We start from the raw sequence: 20,404 nt of genomic DNA on the forward strand, positions 1-20,404 counted from the left end.
CCGCTATCTCACCCTCCCCTGAACAAAATAACAACAATTCTAAACCCAGTTACCAACATGAGTTTCAGCCTAAAATCTTCCCAATAAAAACAACAGCCAAACTCTGGCTCTGAAAATCTCCACAGACATCCACAAGAACAGGCCAATAATCCTGAGTTAACCCTCAAAGCGCAGAGCTGAGGCAGATCCCGACAGCCTAGTTTTAAAAGCGTTTCTCTCAGAACACGCATGAGTCAATGTCTGCTGTCAATATAAGTGCTGGAGGGGCGGCGAGGAATGAAGAGAAAGAAGGGAGGAGCTAGAAAATCCTGAATCTAGGCAGAGGTTAACATTTCAGGCCAGGAAATAAAAACACAACTTCAAGTAAAACAGACAATTAAAAAAAAAAAAAAAGAAAGGAATGAACCCAAATGTAATTCATATTTAGCCATGGAACGTACGCAGCCAACCAGAGACATGTCTGGACAAACAGAAAGCATTACTCTCTGCCTGCCCTCCTCCTTCTCCCTTTCATTCCAGAACTATACTAACTGAAATAAAAGAGCTGTGGGAATAAAGGGGTTCAAAGCACAGACTCTGGCCTTCTCCCTGAATGAAACGGACAGACCCGGTCCAAGTCTGGTCCCGCCATGACTATCTGTGTGGCTCTGGACAAATCACCTAGCCACTCTGTGCCTCATTTTCCTCATCTGCTAAGTGACTATTCTACTACCTATTTCCTAAGGCTATTGTGAGGATTGAATTCAATGGCATATGCCTAAACACCGTGCTTAGCACACAGAAGGTGACTAAGGAATGGCTATGGAAGTGGTTAGTTCGTATCTGGATTCTTCTCCCCTCTACTGTTAGAGATGTGATGCCAGTGACGGAAAAAAGGGAAAGTAATGTGGAAAAAACAACTTACAGGGTAGAACATTATTATAGCGATTTTTTCCTCTATTCTCAGCCAGTTCAGCTGCGTACTTAGGTAGACTAATTCCAACAAGCTTCAGATCCTAAAAACAGAACATATGAGTTGTTCATTTACTCAGTGTTCAAATGTTAGTTATACTACTCAGAGAGTATGACAGAACAAAGTGGGAATGCAGAGATGTTATGGGTAACATTGCATCCCTCAAATAGATATGCAGAACTTCTAACCCCCGGTACGTGTGAATGAAATCTGATTTGAAAATACAGCTTTCGCAGATGTACTCAAGATAAGATGAGGTCATACTGCAGTAGGGCAAGGCCCTTAACGCAATATCACTGGTGTCTTTATAAGAGGAGAAAAGACACTGAGATACAGACATACAAGGGAGACATGTGAAGATGGAGGTTATATGGCCACAAGTCAAGAATGCTTGGGGCTTCCAGAAGCTGGATGAAGCAAGGAGGGATCCTCCCCAAGAGGTTTCAGAGGGGCCCCCAGGGGACATGCAAGAGCTTCTCTCTCCCCTCAAAGAGGGCTGCCTCTCACCCAAAACTTCACCATAAAACGGAAACAGTTTTCCAACTTTCAGGAAAAACGTAGAGCAATTAAAAACATAACATTTATAGCCACATACTTCATATTCTTCCGCAAATCCACAGTTGGAGTCAGCTTGCTGTTTCTTAAAGTAGGCCTCAAAATTCTCCACTTTGATTAACTTGGATCTAGGAAAACGAAACAGGATTTTTTGCATTCAACCAAGTTCACGCTCAAAATAGAAAAATACAAGTTATTTTTTTTTAAAGTGGAGCGTTTACTCACTTTTTAGGTCTTCATCATAGAAAAGGAAAGAAAAGAAATAAGCAGTTAGAAAAAAATGACTCAACCATGACTCTGGAGATGATAGTAAACATCTTCCCAAAGAAAACCTATAATACAATAGGTGGGTGGGCAGGCGGTGGCAGGTGGTGGCACTATAATGTTATTTTCAAAACAATGAAATATGAATCAGGAAATCTGACTTCTAGACCCTGTTATATAACTGATTGGTTTTGTGACTTTGAGCAAGTTCTCTCCTCCTAGATCTTCATAACCTTTTTTGAATCACAAAATATATATTTGTTGGTAGACAATATGGCAAAAGTATGGTTCCCCTTGCCATTGTACAACACGGGAAGGAAGCTAGCTTCAGGAGACTAGGAAACATAGATTCCTTGCAGAATAACGAGGCTAATAAGAACTTCTGGATGATTAGGTCCAAACCTGTCAATCAGGAAAAATGGCAGCAGTTTCCATCAAAAAAAAAAACCTCAAAATAGGCACTGAATAGATTGAGGGATTAAATGTATTAAGGTGCATAACTCTAGAGACTTACTTAATTTGAGAAAAGGACACGTCATTGTTCTTGGCATCTTTCCTGTTTTGAAAGAAAAAAAAAAGACCCATTAGATCCAAAACAGCTTAATTCTGTGCTTTGTCCCCTTTGTATATCTACAAAATGCCTTTTCGCTGAGCATTAGTTCATACGCAGCATTACATCCTGCTCACGAATACTAAGCTTAACGGTCTAAGCAGCAAATGCTGAGTATAAGCCTGTGAAGTTACTCTCTTTTATACCGTCTAAAAGTATCGAAGAATCTTACTCAAGCAATGTGTAGGAATTTCTCTGGGCAAATACATATCAGCAGCACCACCCTAGCGTAAAGCCACGCTCTGTTATTTAGTGCTCTGGTTTTTGTTTTCTTGGTTTGTTATTCGTTTGGCTTTGGTTTTGGCTTTGAGAAAGCCTTTCTGATAAAGTTAATGTAATAAACCAGAAAATACATCCAGTGTCGGCAAGGTGGTCGGGCACCTGGCACTCTCCTGTATTGCTGGCTAAACCCCATGTTGGCATTAAAAGAAAAGAAAACTTTCTGGAAGGCAATTTCGCAGCACGTATCAAAATTGATAACATGCATACCCACTGACCCAGCAATTACCCAGCTTGGAATTTAGCCTAAGGGAGTAATCATGAATGTGCCCAGATTTACATACAAGGATAAGCAACTGTGGCAAACAAACAAACAAACAAAATACCTAAAAACATCAGGAAATTGGTTGAATAATTTCCATACAGCTGAATACTCAATAGCCACTTAAAATGAAGAAGAACTGCAGCCGTCCACAATGTCTTGTGAACAAAGCAGGCCAGAAAATGATATGTATAATATGATTCTGTTTGTGGGGATGTGTGTGTGTATTTGTGTGAGTTTTGAAATCACATCGATGTTAAGAGTAGTTTTGTATGGGTGTGATTATGGATTACTTCTTTTCTTTGCCCTTCTTTTCTGTTTTTTGTTGTTTTTTTATTTGTTGCCATAAATATGTATAACTTTTATTTTAATAAGAAAATAATATTTTTTAAGAAATATTATTTTAAAATAATAAATAACAAAATATTGTTTTAAGAAACAATAAAGCTGTTTTTGACCCCTCCCTCGGAAAAAAAAAAAACAGAATCTAATGCAAAACGATGTAATACGGGCACTGCCTGTCAACCCAGGAGAGCAAGGCGGTGGCAGAAGACCAGGCGTAGGATGCATTAGAAACCCTGGGCCAGGATGAAATCCCCTAGCTGGCAGCACCCGATAACAGCGAATAAATCCCAGCTGATGCACAGGCTTCACACCCTGCATGGGCAGGCAGGAGGGTGTGCAATGAAAAGCAAAGACCAGGTTCAAGTCCATTTCCACACTTCCTACACTCAGCTTCTGCATCCTTGTAATGGGCTTGGGAGACCTGCCTCATAGAGCCTCATGCATGAGAGAATTCATGGAAAGCACAAGTCCAGGCACACAGTAAGTGCTCAAGACAGAGTTGCTATTTTTACTACTTAACTACCCCAAAGAGTAACTGTACTGATAAAATAATAATAGCATAAGAGGTATAAAATACTGTCAAAGCACTTTTTTTTATTTAATGCTCCTCAGCGTCACGAGTTAGGCACTGTTTTCATCCCCGTATCATAGATTATCCAAGACATTAAAGCCAAGCTCCCTAACCGCCAGTCAGAGACAGAGTGTGTGTTCAAACTTAGCTGACTCTAAAACGCCATCTCTTAACACTCTGGTTTGTGAACTAGAACGCCTGTTTGAAAGCAGCCCCCTCTGTTGCAGTGTTTACCATGACCTAATGCTTTAAAACCCTCCAGCTCACAGGGACTTCCCTGGTGGTCCAGCGGTTAAGACTCTGAGCTCCCAATGCAGGGGGCCTGGGTTCGATCCCCAGTCAGGAAACTAGATCCCACATGCATGCCGCAACTAAGGTGCCCTGAGTCCCCAACTAAGGAGCCTGACCTGCCACAACTAAGACCCGGTGCAACCAAATAAATAAACATATTAAAAAAATAATAAATGCTTTTTAAAAAAATTTTTTTTAATAAATAAATAAATAAAATAAAACCCTCCAGCTCAGAGACTGAGATGAAATAAGACTGGCCAGACGGTGAAGACTCTGGATGATGGGGACCTGGGGGCTCATTATACTATCCCTTCCACCTGTGTGACTGTCTGGTTACCCACAATACAAAGCTCCCTTTAAAAGCAGGATAATATTGTTAACATAAGCAATAGTCACCTTTTCTTTCTCCAGAAGAGGAAGCCTCCTACGGCCACAATAACCAAGGCACCAAAGATACATCCAAACACTGCTCCACATATGACACCTGGGAAAAGTCCAAATGGGAGGCACTTCTAGAGGTGTTCACAGACAACTAGAGAAGATCATACTAAAGTGAAGTCAGTCAGAAAGAGGAAGACATGCCATATGATATCACTTTTATGTGGAATCGAAAATATGACAAAAATGAACCTATCTACGAAATAGAAACAGACTCACAGACACAGAGAACAGACTTGTGGTTGCCAACGGGGAGGGAGGTGGGGGAGGGAAGGACTGGGAGTTTGGGATTAGCAGATGCAAACTATTACATATAGGATGGATAAACAACAAGGTCCTACTGTAGAGCACAGGGAACTATATTCAATATCCTGTGATAAACCATAATGGAAAAGAATATGAAAAAGAATATATATGTGTATAACTGAATCACTTTGCTGTGCACCAGAAACTAACACAACATTGTAAATCAACTATATTTCAATAAATTTCTTTTTGAACTTCATTTTATTTATTTTTTTATACAGCAGGTTCCTATTAGTCATCAATTTTATCCACAAGAGTGTATACATGTCAATCCCAATCACCCAATTCATCACACCACCACCACCACCCCCCCGCCGCTTTCCCCCCTTGGTGTCCATATGTCTGTTCTCTACATCTGTGTCTCATTTTCTGCCCTGCAAACCAGTTCATCTGTACCATTTTTCTAGGTTCCACATATATGCGTTAATATACGATATTTGTTTTTCTCTTTCTGACTTACTTCACTCTGTATGACAGTCTCTAGATCCATCCACGTCTCAACAAATGACCCAATATCGTTCCTTTTTATGTCTGAGTAATATTCCATTGTATATATGTACCACATCTTCTTTATCCACTTGTCTGTCGATGGGCATTTAAGATGCTTCCATGACCTGGCTATTGTGAATAGTGCTGCAATGAACATTGGCATGCATGTGTCTTTTTGAATTATGGTTTTCTCTGGGTATATGCCCAGTAGTGGGATTGCTGGGTCATAGGGTAATTCTATTTTTAGTTTTTAAAGGAACCTCCATACTGGTCTCCATAGTGGCTGTGTCAATTTACATTCCCACCAACAGTGTAGGAGGATTCCCTTTTCTCCACACCCTCTCCAGCATTTGTTGTTTGTAGATTTTCTGATGATGCCCATTCTAACTGGTGTGAGGTGATACCTCATTGTAGTTTTGATTTGCATTTCTCTAATAATTAGTGATGTTGAGCAGCTTTTCATGTGCTTCTTGGCCATCTGTTTGTCTTCTTTGGAGAAATGTCTATTTAGGTCTTCTGCCCATTTTTGGATTGGGTTGTTTGTTTCTTTAATATTGAGCTGAATGAGCTGTTTATATATTTTGGAGATTAATCCTTTGTCCATTGATTCGTTTGCAAATATTTTCTCCCATTCTGAGGGTTGTCTTTTGGTCTTGTTTATGGTTTCCTTTGCTGTGCAAAAGCTTTGAAGTTTCATTAGGGCCCATTTGTTTATTTTTGTTTTTATTTCCATTACTCTAGGAGGTGGATCAAAAAAGATCTTGCTGTGATTTATGTCAGAGAGTGTTCTTCCTATGTTTTCCTCTAAGAGTTTTATAGTGTCCGGTCTTACATTTAGGTCTCTAATCCATTTTGAGTTTGTTTTTGTGTATGGTGTTAGGGAGTGCTCTAATTTCATTCTTTTACATGTAGCTGTCCAGTTTTCCCAGCACCACTTATTGAAGAGACTGTCTTTTCTCCATTGTATATCCTTGCCTCCTTTGTCATAGATTAGTTGACCATAGGTGTGTGGGTTTATGTCTGGGCTTTCTATCTTGTTCCATTAATCTATGTTTCTGTTTTTGTGCCAGTACCATATTGTCTTGATTACTGTAGCTTTATAGTATAGTCTGAAGTCAGGAAGTCTGATTCCTCCAGCTCCATTTTTTCCCCTCAAGACTGCTTTGGCTATTTGGGGTCTTTTGTGTCTCCATACAAATTTTAAATTTTTTGTCCTAATTCCGTAAAAAATGTCATTGGTAATTTCATAGGGATTGCATTGAATCTGTAGATTGCTTTGGGTAGTAGAGTCATTTTCATAATATTGACTCTTCCAATCCAAGAACATGGTATATCTCTCCATTTGTTGGTATCATCTTTAATTTCTTTCATCAGTGTCTTATAGTTTTCTGCATACAGGTCTTTTGTCTCCCTAGGTAGGTTTATTCCTAGGTATTTTATTCTTTTTGTTGCAGTGGTAAATGGGAGTGTTTCCTTAATTTCTCTTTCAGGTTTTTCGTCATTAGTGTACAGGAATGCAAGAGATTTTTGTGCATTAATTTTGTATCCTGCAAATTTACCAAATTCATTGATTAGCTCTACTAGTTTTCTGGTGGCATCTTTAGGATTCTCTATGTATAGTATCATGTCATCTGCAAACAGTGACAGTTTTACTTCTTCTTTTCCAATTTGTATTCCTTTTGTTTCTTTTTCTTCTCTGATTGCCACGGCTAGGACTTCCAAAACTATGTTGAATAATAGTGGCGAGAGTGGACATCCTTGTCTTGTTTCTGATCTTAGAGGAAATGCTTTCAGTTTTTCACCATTGAGAATGACGTTTGCTGTGGGTTTGTCGTATATGGCCTTTATTATGTTGTGGTAGGCTCCTTCTATGCCCACTTTCTGGAGAGTTTTTAATCATAAATGGGTGTTGAATTTTGTCAGAAGCTTTTTCTGCATCTATTGAGATGATCTTATGGTTTTTATTCTTCAATTTGTTAATATGGTTTATCACACTGATTGGTTTGCATATATTGAAGAATCCGTGCATCCCTGGGATAAATCCCACTTCATCATGGTGTATGATCCTTTTAATGTGTTGTTGGATTCTGTTTGCTAGTATTTTGTTGAGGATTCTTGCATCTATATTTATCAGTGATATTGGTCTGTAATTTTCTTTTTTTGTAGTATCTTTGTCTGGGTTTGGTCTCAGGGTGATGGTGGCCTCGTAGAATGAGTTTGGGAGTGTTCTTTCCTCTGCAATATTTTGGAAGAGTTTGAGAAGGATGGGTGTTAGCTCTTCTCTAAATGTTTGATAGAATTCACCTGTGAAGCCATCTGGTCCTGGACTTTTGTTTGTTGGAAGATTTTTAATCACAGTTTCAATTTCATTACTTGTGATTTGTCTGTCCATATTTTCTATTTCTTCCTGGTTCAGTCTTGGAAGGTTATAACTTTGTAAGAATTTGTCCATTTCTTCCAGGTTGTCCATTTTATTGGCATAGAGTTGCTTGTAGTAGTCTCTTAGGATACTTTGTATTTCTGCGGTGTCTGTTGTAACTTCTCCTTTTTCATTTCTAATTGTATTGATTTGAGTCCTCTCCCTCTTTTTCTTGATGAGTCTGGCTAATGGTTTATCAATTTTGTTTATCTTCTCAAAGAACCAGCTTTTAATTTTATTGATCTTTGCTATTGTTTTCTTTGTTTCTATTTCATTTATTTCTGCTCTGATCTTTATGATTTCTTTCCTTCTGCTAACTTTGGGTTTTGTTTGTTCTTCTTTCTCTAGTTCCTTTAGGTGTAAGGTTAGATCGTTTACTTGAGATTTTTCTTGTTTCTTGAGGTAGGCTTGTATAGCTATAAACTTCTCTCTTAGAACTGCTTTTGCTGCATCCCATAGGTTTTGGATCATTGTGTTTTCATTGTCATTTGTCTCTAGGTATTTTTTGATTTCCTCTTTGATTTCTTCAGTGATCTCTTGGTTATTTAGTAACATATTATTTAGCCTCCATGTGTTTGTGTTTTTATGTTTTTTTCCCTGTAATTCATTTCTAATCTCATAGCGCTGTGGTCAGAAAAGATGCTTGATATGATTTCAATTTTCTTAAATTTACTGAGGCTTAATTTGTGACCCAAGATGTGATCTATCCTAGAAAATGTTCCATGCGCACTTGAGAAGAAAGTGTAATCTGCTGTTTTTGGATGGAATGTCCTATAAATATCAATTAAATCTATCTGGTCTATTGTGTCATTTAAAGCTTCTGTTTCCTTATTTATTTTCATTTTGGATGATCTGTCCATTGGTGTAAGTGAGGTGTTAATGTCCCCCAGTATTATGGTGTTACTGTCGATTTCCTCTTTTATAGCTGTTAGCAGTTGCCTTATGTATTGAGGTGCTCCTATGTTGGGTGCATATATATTTAAAATTGTTATATCTTCTTCTTGGATTGATCCCTTGATCATTATGTAGTGTCCTTCCTTGTCTCTTGTAACATTCTTTAAAGTCTATTTTATCTGATAGGAGTATTGCTACTCCAGCTTTCTTTTGATTTCCATTTGCATGGAATATCTTCTTCCACCCCCTCACTTTCAGTCTGAATGTATTCCTAGGTCTGAAGTGGGTCTCTTGTAGACATCATATATATGGGTCTTGTTTTTGTATCCACTCAGCAAGCCTGTGTCTTTTCGTTGGAGCATTTAACCCATTCACGTTTAAGGTAATTATCGATATGAATGTTCCTATGATCATTTTTTAAATTGTTTTGGGTTTGTTTTTGTAGGTCCTTTTCTTCTCTTGTGTTTCCCACTTAGAGAAGTTCCTTTAGCATTTGTTGTAGAGCTGGTTTGGTGGTGCTGAATTCTCTTAGCTTTTGCTTGTCTGTAAAGCTTTTGATTTCTCCTTCGAATCTGAATGAGATCCTTGCCGAGTAGAGTAATCTTGGTTGTAGGTTCTTCCCTTTCATCACTTTAAGTATATCATGCCACTCCCTTCTGGCTTGTAGAGTTTCTGCTGAGAAATCAGCTGTTAACCTTATGGGAGTTCCCTTGTATGTTATTTGTCGTTTTTCCCTTGCTGCTTTCAATAATTTTCTTTGTCTTTAATTTTTGCCAATTTGATTACTGTGTGTCTCGGCGTGTTTCTCCTTGGGTTTATCCTGTATGGAACTCTCTGTGCTTCCTGGACTTGGGTGGCTATTTCCTTTCCCATGTTAGGGAAGTTTTCGACTATAATCTCTTCAAATATTTTCTCGGGTCCTTTCTCTCTCTCTTCTGCTTCTGGGACCCCTATAATGCGAATGTTGTTGCGTTTGATGTTGTCCCAGAGGTCTCTTAGGCTGTCTTCATTTCTCTTCATTCTTTTTTCCTTATTCTGTTCTGCAGCTGTGAATTCCACCATTCTGTCTTCCAGGTCACTTATCCGTTCTTCTGCCTCAGTTATTCTGCTATTGATTCCTTCTAGTGTAGTTTTCATTTCAGTTATTGTATTGTTCATCTCTGTTTGTTTGTTCTTTAATTCTTCTAGGTCTTTGTTCAACATTTCTTGCATCGTCTCGATCTTTGCCTCCATTCTTTTTCCAAGGTCCTGGATCATCTTCACTATCATTATTCTGAATTCTGTTTCTGGAAGGTTGCCTATCTCCACTTCATTTAGTTGTTTTTCTGGGGTTTTATCTTGTTCCTTCATCTGGTACATAGCCCTCTGCCTTTTCATCTTGTCTCTCTTTCTGTGACTGTGGTTATTGTTCCACAGGCTGCAGGAGTGTAGTTCTTCTTGCTTCTGCTGTTTGCCCTCTCTCAATAAATTTTTTAAAAATAAAACAAAATGGGAGTTGGACAAGATGATTCCCATGGCTCCTTCTGATCCTAATATTCAAGGGTTCCATGCACTAAAAGTCACATGTGTGTCTGGTACATGGGCACACAAATGACTACATGGAGAAAAATGGACCAAACAGTGTTTGCCGATTGGAAGTGTAACTGGAATTCAGAGAAGGGAGTGTGGTGGGCGGGGCCTGTGGGGACCTCAGAAGAGGAAGCTGAGCTCGGTCCTCATGGCCCAGTGACATCTCAGCTTCTGAGAGGAGAGACCAAGCTCTCCAACCCTCCTGGGGGCCCCAGTGAGGTGTGCAGACCCCCATGCTCCAGTGGATACTGGAAGCAAAAAGACAATGCATTGCTAAGATGCTCCTCTACCTGGATCCTGGGGCAAGAAAACAGCATCTGAATAGCGACTGAAGGACACGTAGCTCTCAGCCCCGTCTATGAGTCCATCACCGTGAGGGTTGAAGGTAATATTGGTGAAGCCAGCCACAGAAGCCCTGTGGGGTGACAAGAGGAAAGAGGGGTGGCTGAGAAGTGTCTGACGGCCCAGGCACATATAGTTTTGCACTCAGAGGCCCAGCCCCCAAAGGGCAAGAACCACAAGGCATTACCGATAGGAACCCAGAGGTTCCAGCTTCCCGTTGTAATAGCCGTGCGTGGTGGACTCGTTCCCAACATTGATTTCGTATCTCAAGACTTCAGATAAGCCCTGAGAGTATCTTTTTTCTTCTGTTGTTATGAGGTATGTCACATAAGTATCCGAGTCCCCCTTTTTGAAATCTTCGTACGTATATCTCAATACATCTGCTGACGGGTGAACAGCTAAGAAAGACACACAAAAGGAAAGCCATAAGAAAGTGATTGCAGAGATTTAAGTTTCCCTCGTTTCTAAATAATGACTAGGGTGATGGTGGTGACAGCTGCCATCTCTCACGTATGCTCTCTCTGCCAGGGTTTCCTTATATTAAGTTCTAAGGGCTTTACTTACATTAACTCATTTAATCCCCACAATAATCTCATCGCATAGGCTTACTACCCCCATTTTACAGGTGGGAAAATGAGACACAGAAAGCTAAAAAGACCTGGGCCCCAAGCTGCACTGCCTACGTGGTAGAGTCGTATTTCTAACCCAGACCACCTGACGCGGAGGGTGTGATCTCATCCATCACAGGCTGGTACTGGTCAGGCTGGTCAGTATGCAATATCATCTCCCCTGTTCAGCAAAGGTCTGAGCTTGGGATTTGCTGAATACCTTCACAGCAAAATGACTAGGTGTTTGAAACAGACCCAAAACAAAAGACAGAAAGAGAGAGAGAGAGAGAGAGAGATCTCAATGTCTCTTTTTGAGATTTAGCTGCAGGTTTACAACACCAGCAAATCCCTTGTCTTCCTGCATCCCCGCAGCCCTGACAGTGTGTTTGAGCTCTGTCTTCTTCGGGAAGATAAGGACAGCATCACAGGCTGTGAGACTGGGCAGGGGTGGCACTGCATAATTCACAGTTAGTTTAAAGAATCACCAAAAACAGCAAAACTCTGCACTTTTTTTCTTTTTTTTGGCCGCAGGATCTTATTTCCCCGACCGGGGATTGAACCCAGGCCCCTGGTATTGAAAGCACCGAGTCCTAACCACTGGACTGCCAGGGAATTTCCAAAACTCACCGCTTTAAACCCAGACCTTGGGCAAAGCACCCACACACAGCTAACAAAGACACCCTCAAATCATTCCCGTCTCACTTCCAGGGAATGTAATGGAGCCCTTAAAGAAAAAGCAGCATTTAATCCACCTCCTCTCTCAGCTATGACAATGCTCTTTGCAAGTTCCCACTACAAATGCAAATCTTTTCCTTTTTTCTTCCAAGAGAAAGTCACCCTTTGAGGATGATTTGTGTGTGCGTGTTCATATGAATGTGTGTATGTGTGTGTGTGCCTGTGTCTGTGTGTGTGACAAACTTGGTTAAAACTAATATTCTGCCACCTAAAAGACCCTGTGCTGCAAAACAGATGAAAAACATAGATCAGAGGTAAGCAAGTCATGGCCATGGGCCAAATGCAGCCAGCCACCCCTTTTGGTAAATACTGGAACAGTCATACTGACTCTTTCTGTAACTTCTATGGCTGCTTTCACACTACAACGGCAAAGTTGAATAGCTGAGAAGGAGACTGTAGGGCCTGCAAAACTTAGAATGTTTGCTATCTGGCCCTTTACGCTAAGTCTGTCAACCTCTGACCTAGCTCATCAGGCAAATGGCTTACACCCACCCACCCCAGGGTGAGTGCCAAAGCGTGGGTCGCAGTATAAAACCAGACGCGTGTTTGTCTCAGGAATGCGTTTCAGTGGGCACATTGGCACCCAGTCACGCCATCACCCACTGGCTGTTTAACCCATAATGACCCCTCCTTACCGTCCCCAGTGGTGAGAATGAGAGCATAGGCTTTGATGGGTCCGTGGCTGGCTTCAAACCCACTGAATTTGACCTTCACAGAATTGTGACTGACAGATGTAATATTAGGGGATCCATCTGGAGAAGGAGGGTCTGAAACAGAACAAAACAAAACATGATCACCCAACATTTAAAACCGAAGAAGGAACAAAATTATTATGGAGAGGATTTGCTGCAGTGCCCCGCTCAAGTTCTGCCCTTGCTCTGGAAGCTGTGTGCTGGGCTCATGCAAAGCAAAGCCAGAAGCAAAGGGCAGGGATGGGAACTGGTGGGGAACAAAGATGGCAAGTCCTGGGGGAGCCTGCCTAGCTGACAATGACCCCTTCAGTGGGTCCAGCCACATTGCCAGGGTGGCCTCCTGGCAGCCTTGTTTGTAGAAGATAACGCGCCTTTTCTATCTTCCCCCAGTCCCTCCTGACCCAGAGAGCCCAGATTCCTTATTTTGAGAATGGGGGCAGAAGAAGGAGAACAAGACGGAGACTGTGTGGGTAGAACTCCAAGGTGAGAACTTGGGAGCTGAAAGCAGACATCTGCCACCACATGGACTTGGCCCCAGGATTGGTTGGTCAGAGAACAATGATGGAGCAGATAGTTACCCAGAAGGAAGCAAAGATGACATGGAGAGAACATACTTTCTCCTGAGACCTGGCTGCATTCCGGCTCTGCACCCTTCACACCAAAGTCCTTGTTTTTTGCTGGGGTAGGTTTAAAACTCTGCCTAGAGAAATCCAACTGACCCTCTTCCTGGAAACCAGAAAAGCCCACACGGGAACATTCCGTGAGTGGCCTTCATGATCTTGTGCCTCGCCTTCCCAAGCTAAGCTTGTGAAGCCACTCTCTAAATTAACACTAAAGGAAGGAAAAGGTGAATTAAAGATGATCTCTCTCCACACACACTCTCTCTACCTAAATTTGTCTCCCACATACAGTTTGAGTGTTTCTGTTATTATAATAACCAAGATTCAGGGAGACTGAGAAAACTGAACTCCAAAAAAAAAAAGACCATAACACAATTCTCCAAATGTATGCTGTCCAATACGGCAGCCACTAACCACATGTACCCATTGAGCACTTGAAAGGTGACAGGCCCAAGTTTGGACATAAAGTATCTCATTAATAACTCACTTTATACAAATTACATGTTGAAATGACAACATTTTTAATATACTGAGTTAAATAAAATGTGATCAAAACTCATTTCAGCTCCTCCTTTTTTTTTTTTTTTCTGGCCAGGCCAGGCTGCTTGTGGGATCTTAGTTCTCCGACCAGGGATCGAACCCGGGCCCCCGGAAGTGAAAGCACAGAGTTCTAACCACTGAACCGCCAGGGAATTTCCAGCCGCTCCTTTTTACAGTTTCTTAATGTGGCTCCTAGAAAAGTTTTTATTATACAGGAGGCTCACATGATTTTCTATTGGAAGGCACAGCTCTAAACCATCCTTCAGCAACCTCTCAAGTAACTGACCGCAGTGACCACTTGGAGGCGCTGTCCAACGTCTAAGTGTCAACTGCCTCAACAGACACTTCCTAGCACCAGCTCCCACACCGTCCACAGCTCTATGCCTTTTAGCGGGCCAGCAAGGAGTCCCCAGCTCCCTGCCCCAAGACAGCTCACCCACCTCAAAGCCTGGAAATCCTTTCCTTCTCACTGCTTATCTCAGTCCTACACTAGAGGCTAGAGGGATCTTGACGGCCACGCTCACCATAGTGCCCCTTACCCAGGCACACAGTAAGCAATCAACAAGTGTTGGCTAAAAGACCATCGCTCCAACTCTCCCCAGTTTACCCATCCCACCACCACTTCCTGCCTCTCTCAGAGAAAATGCAGCTCCACTTTTATGTTAAATAAAAAAGTGTCAAAGTTGTACATTTAAAAAGCATGCTAAATTTGTACATAAAAATTCATCTGAGGAAAGGGAGCTACAGATTAAAAAGTGAGAGCATCACTGGACTAAATGCTGAGTGGTCATTATCTAACCCTACCACGCACTGCTCAGCTTCAGAAACAACTAACTCTAACAAGCTCCTTCCCTTCACTAGGTACTGTGCTCAGCCCTGGAGATACCGGATCAGATATTGTTTATGTTCCTCAGTGGCTTATACCCACTGAGACGACATCATAAAATAGAGAACTACAAAAAAGTACCCAACAAGGTTCACTGTTTCTATTACACTGTAGAGTGCTGCAGAAACACAAAGGATTGTGACCCAGGGCCATCCTATACAGCTGTGTACTACACAACTCCAAGGAGTCCCACGCACACAGTAGACTATATGAATGGTGTCCCATGGAACTATGCAGTGCACAACTTGACTAGCCATACGTGGCAGCTCTGACGTGATCTTCCACCTACACTACCTCATCTAATTTGTATTAACAGTCCTGGAAGGTAGGTATTATTTCCCCTTTTTTACAACTAAGAAAAACAAGGCTCAGAGAGGTTAAGCAGCTTTTCTGAGATCACACAGCCGGTAAAAGGTAGACTTTACTATCAAACCCAGGTGTGCCTAAGTCCAAGGCTCTGTCAATAGAATCCCTCAGCCATTTTCCAAGTCAGTGTCCCTGAAGTAAGAAGCCTTTTCTTCTTACTATTTCAACCACCAATTCTTTAGAAATTGTCTGGAAACATTCTGATACCCTAAAGGAAATAGTATATCCAGGATTCAAAAAGCACAAAGCAAAACCAACTCAACCAGGTTGACCTAAGACATAATTTTGGCAAAGACACAGGGAGCGAAAGACAGATAAAAAGGAAACAAAGAATGAATATAACAAAACAGATACAGACTCATAGATAAAGAAAACAAACTGCTGGTTACGAGTTGGGAGAGGGGAGAGGGGAGGGCAAGACAGGGGTAGGGGATCAAGAGGTACAAACTACTATGTATGAAATAAATAAGCGACAAAGATATACTATACAGCACAGGGAATACAGCCAATATTGTATAATAACTTAAAATGCAGTATAATCTATAAAAATCATGAATCACTATGTTGTACACCTGAAACTAATATAATATTGTAAATCAACCATATCTCAATTAAAAAAAAAAAAGCAAAGAAGTAATTTTTTCCAAGTTCAAAATAAAAGGTGGTCATGAAAAGATTAACTAGGGGGATCTCTCGTGAATGATCCCATTTCCCAAAACAGCTGGGGAGCTTGTTAATACAGATTCTAGGGAAATATGAATCTTGACTGAATATCTATCTGATAACACTATTAAAAAAAAAAAAAGAAAGAAAAAAAAGGATTGTTGGGAGTTCCCTGGTGGCCTAGAAGTTAGGATTCCGGGCTTTCACTGCTGTGGCCCAGGTTCAATCCCTGGCCGGGGAACTGAGATCTCGCAAGCCACGCAGCATGGCCAAAAAAAAAAGTATTGCTAAATTTTTAAGGGTAATGGCAATAGTAATGTGGCTATGTTTGAAAGAAAGGGAAAAGGAGTCCCTATGTTGCAGCAATATATACTGAAAAACTTACAAATAAAACTATAGAATAACCAGGACTGGTCTCAAAGAAGTCCAATAAGGGAGGAGCGGATATAAATGAAACAAGATTGGTCAAATGCTCACAAATGTTCAGCTGAGTGATGATGGGTACGTGGATCCCATTATACTGTCCTTTGCTTTTGTGTATATTTGAACATTTTAGGGGAACTTACAAGAAAAGGTGGCAACAAATTATTCTGTAAAACGAAGGAAACTTTTGGAATGTAAAAAATTCCCTCACTAGATTTCTATAGATTATATAGATTCTATAGAATATATAGACTCGATTTCTATAGAATTGGGTTAACAGTCCGTGCCAAAAAAACCCAAATATTTTTGGATAAATTTTTTTTAGAAACAGGTTTCTAGGCCACACTTGCAGACCCTCTGGGTCAGCTTTCCAAGGTGACCACAATGTCACCTGGCCACCCTGCCCTCCCTGAAGCCCACCTGTGATGCCAGTGAGGCAGGTGTTCTGGGTGGGCAGTGCCATCTTGTTACAGGACCGGGCAGTGATGCTGATGTTGTACAAGGTAGAAAAATTCAAATATGTGACTTCTGTCCTGTACTCGGAGCCGTTCTCCGAGGAGCAGCTCTCCAGGTCCGTCATATTTTCCCAGTCTCCGTGGCTGACCTCCAGCTCGAAGCCTGTGTTGGTGCCGAAAGGGCAGGCCCACTTGAGGACCAAGGTTGGCTCTTTGGGGACCACTTCACAGTGGAAGGAGGTTACTGGTGCAGGGTCTGCAAGGCAAGAACAGCACAACATGAGATTCTTGGACTTTTGCCTTTGCAAACACTGAAACTTGGGGAGCAGGAGGTTCCTGGCCCGTTGGTGATGAGGAGACAGCCATGGGGCATGACAGAAGAGGCAGAGGCTGACCTTGAATCGGGCCTTACTGAACTGTGTGACCTTGGGTCAGTCCCCCAACTGTTCTGAGCCTCAACTGCAGGACTGTCTGAGGATTAAATGCAACAGTGGCTGTCAGGGTCCAGGCTGGACGGGCACAGGGCTCCATGAGAGGTAGCGACAATACAGTGGAGGCGGTAGCAACTTCTTCGCCTGCGTCACCTCATTTGGGGGCCCGCCTGACAATCCTTCTGGAACAGGCAGGGTTAATATTGTCCTATTTTGCAGATGAATCAACTGAGGCTTAGAGAGATTAAGCAATTTGCTAAAGGTGACATGGCTGGTCAGTGGCGAAGCCAAAACTGGATCTCAGGTTTTCTAAATCCAAGTCCAGCGTGTTTTCTACACATACAACAGGCTAAATAATCCATGGTAAACGGTATCGGTTTCTTCATCTCTAAAATGTGGTGTTATTTGTCTCTACCTATCTGAGGGCCAGTAGCGTTTTATTGAGGGCCAACAAAAAACTGATGTAAATGGGAAACTCTGTATTAATGTACTGGGGGTGGGGAGGAATATTATCATTACTTTAATGTTGCCGTGTTTTAAAGCAGGAGAAGTTCTAAAGAGTCACCTAGTGCAACGCCCACATTCTCCACCTGAGGCCTGGAAAGGTAACCTGCCCAATGCACACCTACTCCCACTCTTCCTGTTCCGTCCACCCCCACTCATAAATGCTCATAGATATCTTTCTTTTGCTATAGGCTATAATAATTGTAGCTAAGATAAACATTAGCAATGGAAGCCACCCAAATACCAAAGATCAGAGTCTAGACCCGGTGAATGGAGCCGGAGTTAGCAGAAGGGACTCAAAGCTTCAGGGATCCCTTTAGCCACTCCACGTGAAAACTCAGAGGTCATCAAGGTTCCAGCTCCTACACTGCCAGGGAGGCTGATCCAATGAGACCCCTCTTGCCCTTCCAAATCAGCCTAAACACATTTGAATGGCTTGGTCTAAGGAAGAGAGGAAGCAGGTGCAAAGAGGGTAGGGAGTAGGGTGCTACACAGATACAGAGGTGATAAAGGTCCCACAATCAAAACCGTGAGCAGACGTACTCACAGCCGTCCACAAAACGTTCCCCGGATTACTCTCTGAAAGTTCCCTCAGTTAAACACACGGCTCTCCTTCCCTTTAAAAGATCACACCTTTTGCATCGAGACATTGAGGATCAAGAAAGGCAAAAAAGCTGAGCATCCATTTTAACAACATCCTTTCCGTCTTCTTCTTCAGCGTAAAAGCCAAACTATGAACTACAAGCCCGGACATCATCCATGCCCTGGCCCATCACCTCTTGCATCTTGGGCCTCATCTCCTCCCCCTCCGCTTCTTGCTCCCGTGGATCCACCTCTGCCACCCTGACCTCCTGCTCTTTCTTCAATACAGCAGGCACGCTCCAGGCTCGGCACCCTAGCACTGGTTGCCCCTCTGCCTGTAACGCTCTACGCCCCAACATTCACATGGCCTGCTTTACACCCTTCAAGTCTTTGCTCAAAAGTCACCTTTTCCATGAAGCCTTCCCAAGATAAACATCTCATTTCCCCCCGTCCTTGTTTATTTCCCCCTCCTTAGTAATCATCAGCTAATAACCTATTTATCTTGTTTATTATGTCTTCCCTACCAGAATAAAAGTTCCAGAAAGGCAGGGACTTGTCTGTGTCCTTTAACAGTGCCTGGCATACAGTAAATGCTCAATACATATCTGTTGAATGAATAAATGATGCGGGCAGCAAGATAGCACTAATAAGCTAATAGGATGCTCAAAGAGAGCTTGGGGTCTATTATCACACACCACACAAAAGCTATTCAACTAGAGTTTATTTCAAGAACCTATGTGCAAGGCCAGCATCACACAAGAAGGAGTCCAAGAGGCACATGGGACTACTCACCTGTACAGAATGACTGCCAGCCAGGTACCAGTGACTCGGTGACATTTCCCACCTGTGTGAAGATCTCTACGGTGTATGAGGAGCCAGGTGTTAACTCGGTGACTGTAGCACAGGTGGTGCCGATGCCTGTGACTATTGGTGTGGCCTTGCTGGAATTTCCATCCTGCTCAATAAGAAGGCGGTAGGTGTACCTGAGAGAGGCTTCATCCAAGTTCTGCCAGTTTAAGGTTGCTGCTGTGGTGTTGGTCCTTACTTCAATGTTGGACACATTGCTGGGCCCTTAGTTTTTTTTTAAAAAAAAAAAAAAAAAAGCATAGATTAGCTTGAACCATTTTATTATTTGCATATAAAAATAGCCAGAAAATTAAATTTAATTTAATAAAAAATAAAAATAGCCTGGCTCCTTTTGGGAAAGAATAAATAAAGCTAATATTTGCTGGACTCGAAAGATAGAACGCTTTCCAAAAAAGACATTCAGAAAATAATTATACAGATTAAATCTCAAAAGAATGAAAGTTTTTCAGGCTTCTTTTAATACTTTATCTGAAATATATTTTCAAGATGTAATCTCTATCTGTTTTTGAAATATGATTAACGAAAGAGAAAAACATATGAAAAAGACATTATAAACTACCATTTCTACCACATATTTAGGTCAAATATTACCAAAGTACTTCCCTCACTTTTGCATGCAAAGCGCCTCATTTGGGCTGCATCTTCCAATGCCAACATGACAGGGTGACCCTCCTCTAGTCTGTATTCCAGACTAGAGAATGAATAGTCATGTTTTCCATGCTTATGGGATCCCTTTCTGCTTCAGAAGACAATTCCAAGTTCATATGGCTCAGCACCAAGTGCCCCAAGAGCACAGAAGAACATTTGCTGAGGCCGATGTTTTCAGCTTACACAGTTTCACATTCTACCTGGAGCCCAGAAACACAAGAGCCTCTTATTCCATCACTTAACCAATGCTTACTTCCTATCCTCCAAGTGAAAGGGAGAATACCCCCTTAGGAGGGTGTTCTAAGACACTTACGTGTGTACTGTGCAGTGAAGTTGGATTGCCCCCAGGTATCGTTCATTTCTGGGAAGATTGTGATGTTATATAAGGTGCCCGGGATCAGGCCCCCGAGAGTGATCGCTTCATGAGAACTATTTGTCTTGTTCAAGCTGTGCTCAGACTGTATCACTACACAGTAGATGTACCCAGTAACATTGTCTGTATTCTGCCACGCCAGCTGCATGTCGGTTGTGGTGACATCAACCACACGGATATCAAACACTGCACTGAGGTCTGGTCAGAGGAGAGGAAGAAAAAAGGAAGTCTATTAATGACCATCATAACATCCAGCTTTATTCCAAAGAGTCTGACAAGAGAACTTGCTCTTTTGCCATCAAACCCTCAAATGAGTTCACATAGGGCAAACTCTAAAACTTAGGTGAGAAACACACACGCTCAGTTCTTTCAAGAATTTTGGCTCTTCTGTAACACAGATCAACTTACCAGCTTATTCTATCAGT

General features: G+C 41.8%; 1 protein-coding gene across 1 annotated transcript in view; it reads right to left on the reverse strand.

Moving 5' to 3' along the window:
* The window catches only part of PTPRJ (protein tyrosine phosphatase receptor type J), a 166,691-nt gene that overhangs the window by 12,808 nt on the left and 133,479 nt on the right, over positions 1–20,404 (reverse strand). Inside the window, exons 9-19 of the mRNA XM_057552876.1 lie at positions 19,920–20,177; positions 18,884–19,162; positions 16,540–16,830; positions 12,565–12,696; positions 10,774–10,984; positions 10,535–10,659; positions 4,526–4,613; positions 2,286–2,327; positions 1,733–1,741; positions 1,548–1,635; positions 905–995 (exon numbers count right to left, since the gene is read on the reverse strand). Coding sequence (XP_057408859.1) covers positions 905–995; positions 1,548–1,635; positions 1,733–1,741; positions 2,286–2,327; positions 4,526–4,613; positions 10,535–10,659; positions 10,774–10,984; positions 12,565–12,696; positions 16,540–16,830; positions 18,884–19,162; positions 19,920–20,177 — 1,614 coding nt within the window. The remainder of the gene's footprint in view (positions 1–904; positions 996–1,547; positions 1,636–1,732; positions 1,742–2,285; positions 2,328–4,525; positions 4,614–10,534; positions 10,660–10,773; positions 10,985–12,564; positions 12,697–16,539; positions 16,831–18,883; positions 19,163–19,919; positions 20,178–20,404) is intronic.

Source organism: Balaenoptera acutorostrata, chromosome 9 (assembly GCF_949987535.1).
Source record: "Balaenoptera acutorostrata chromosome 9, mBalAcu1.1, whole genome shotgun sequence".
NCBI lineage: Eukaryota > Metazoa > Chordata > Mammalia > Artiodactyla > Balaenopteridae > Balaenoptera > Balaenoptera acutorostrata.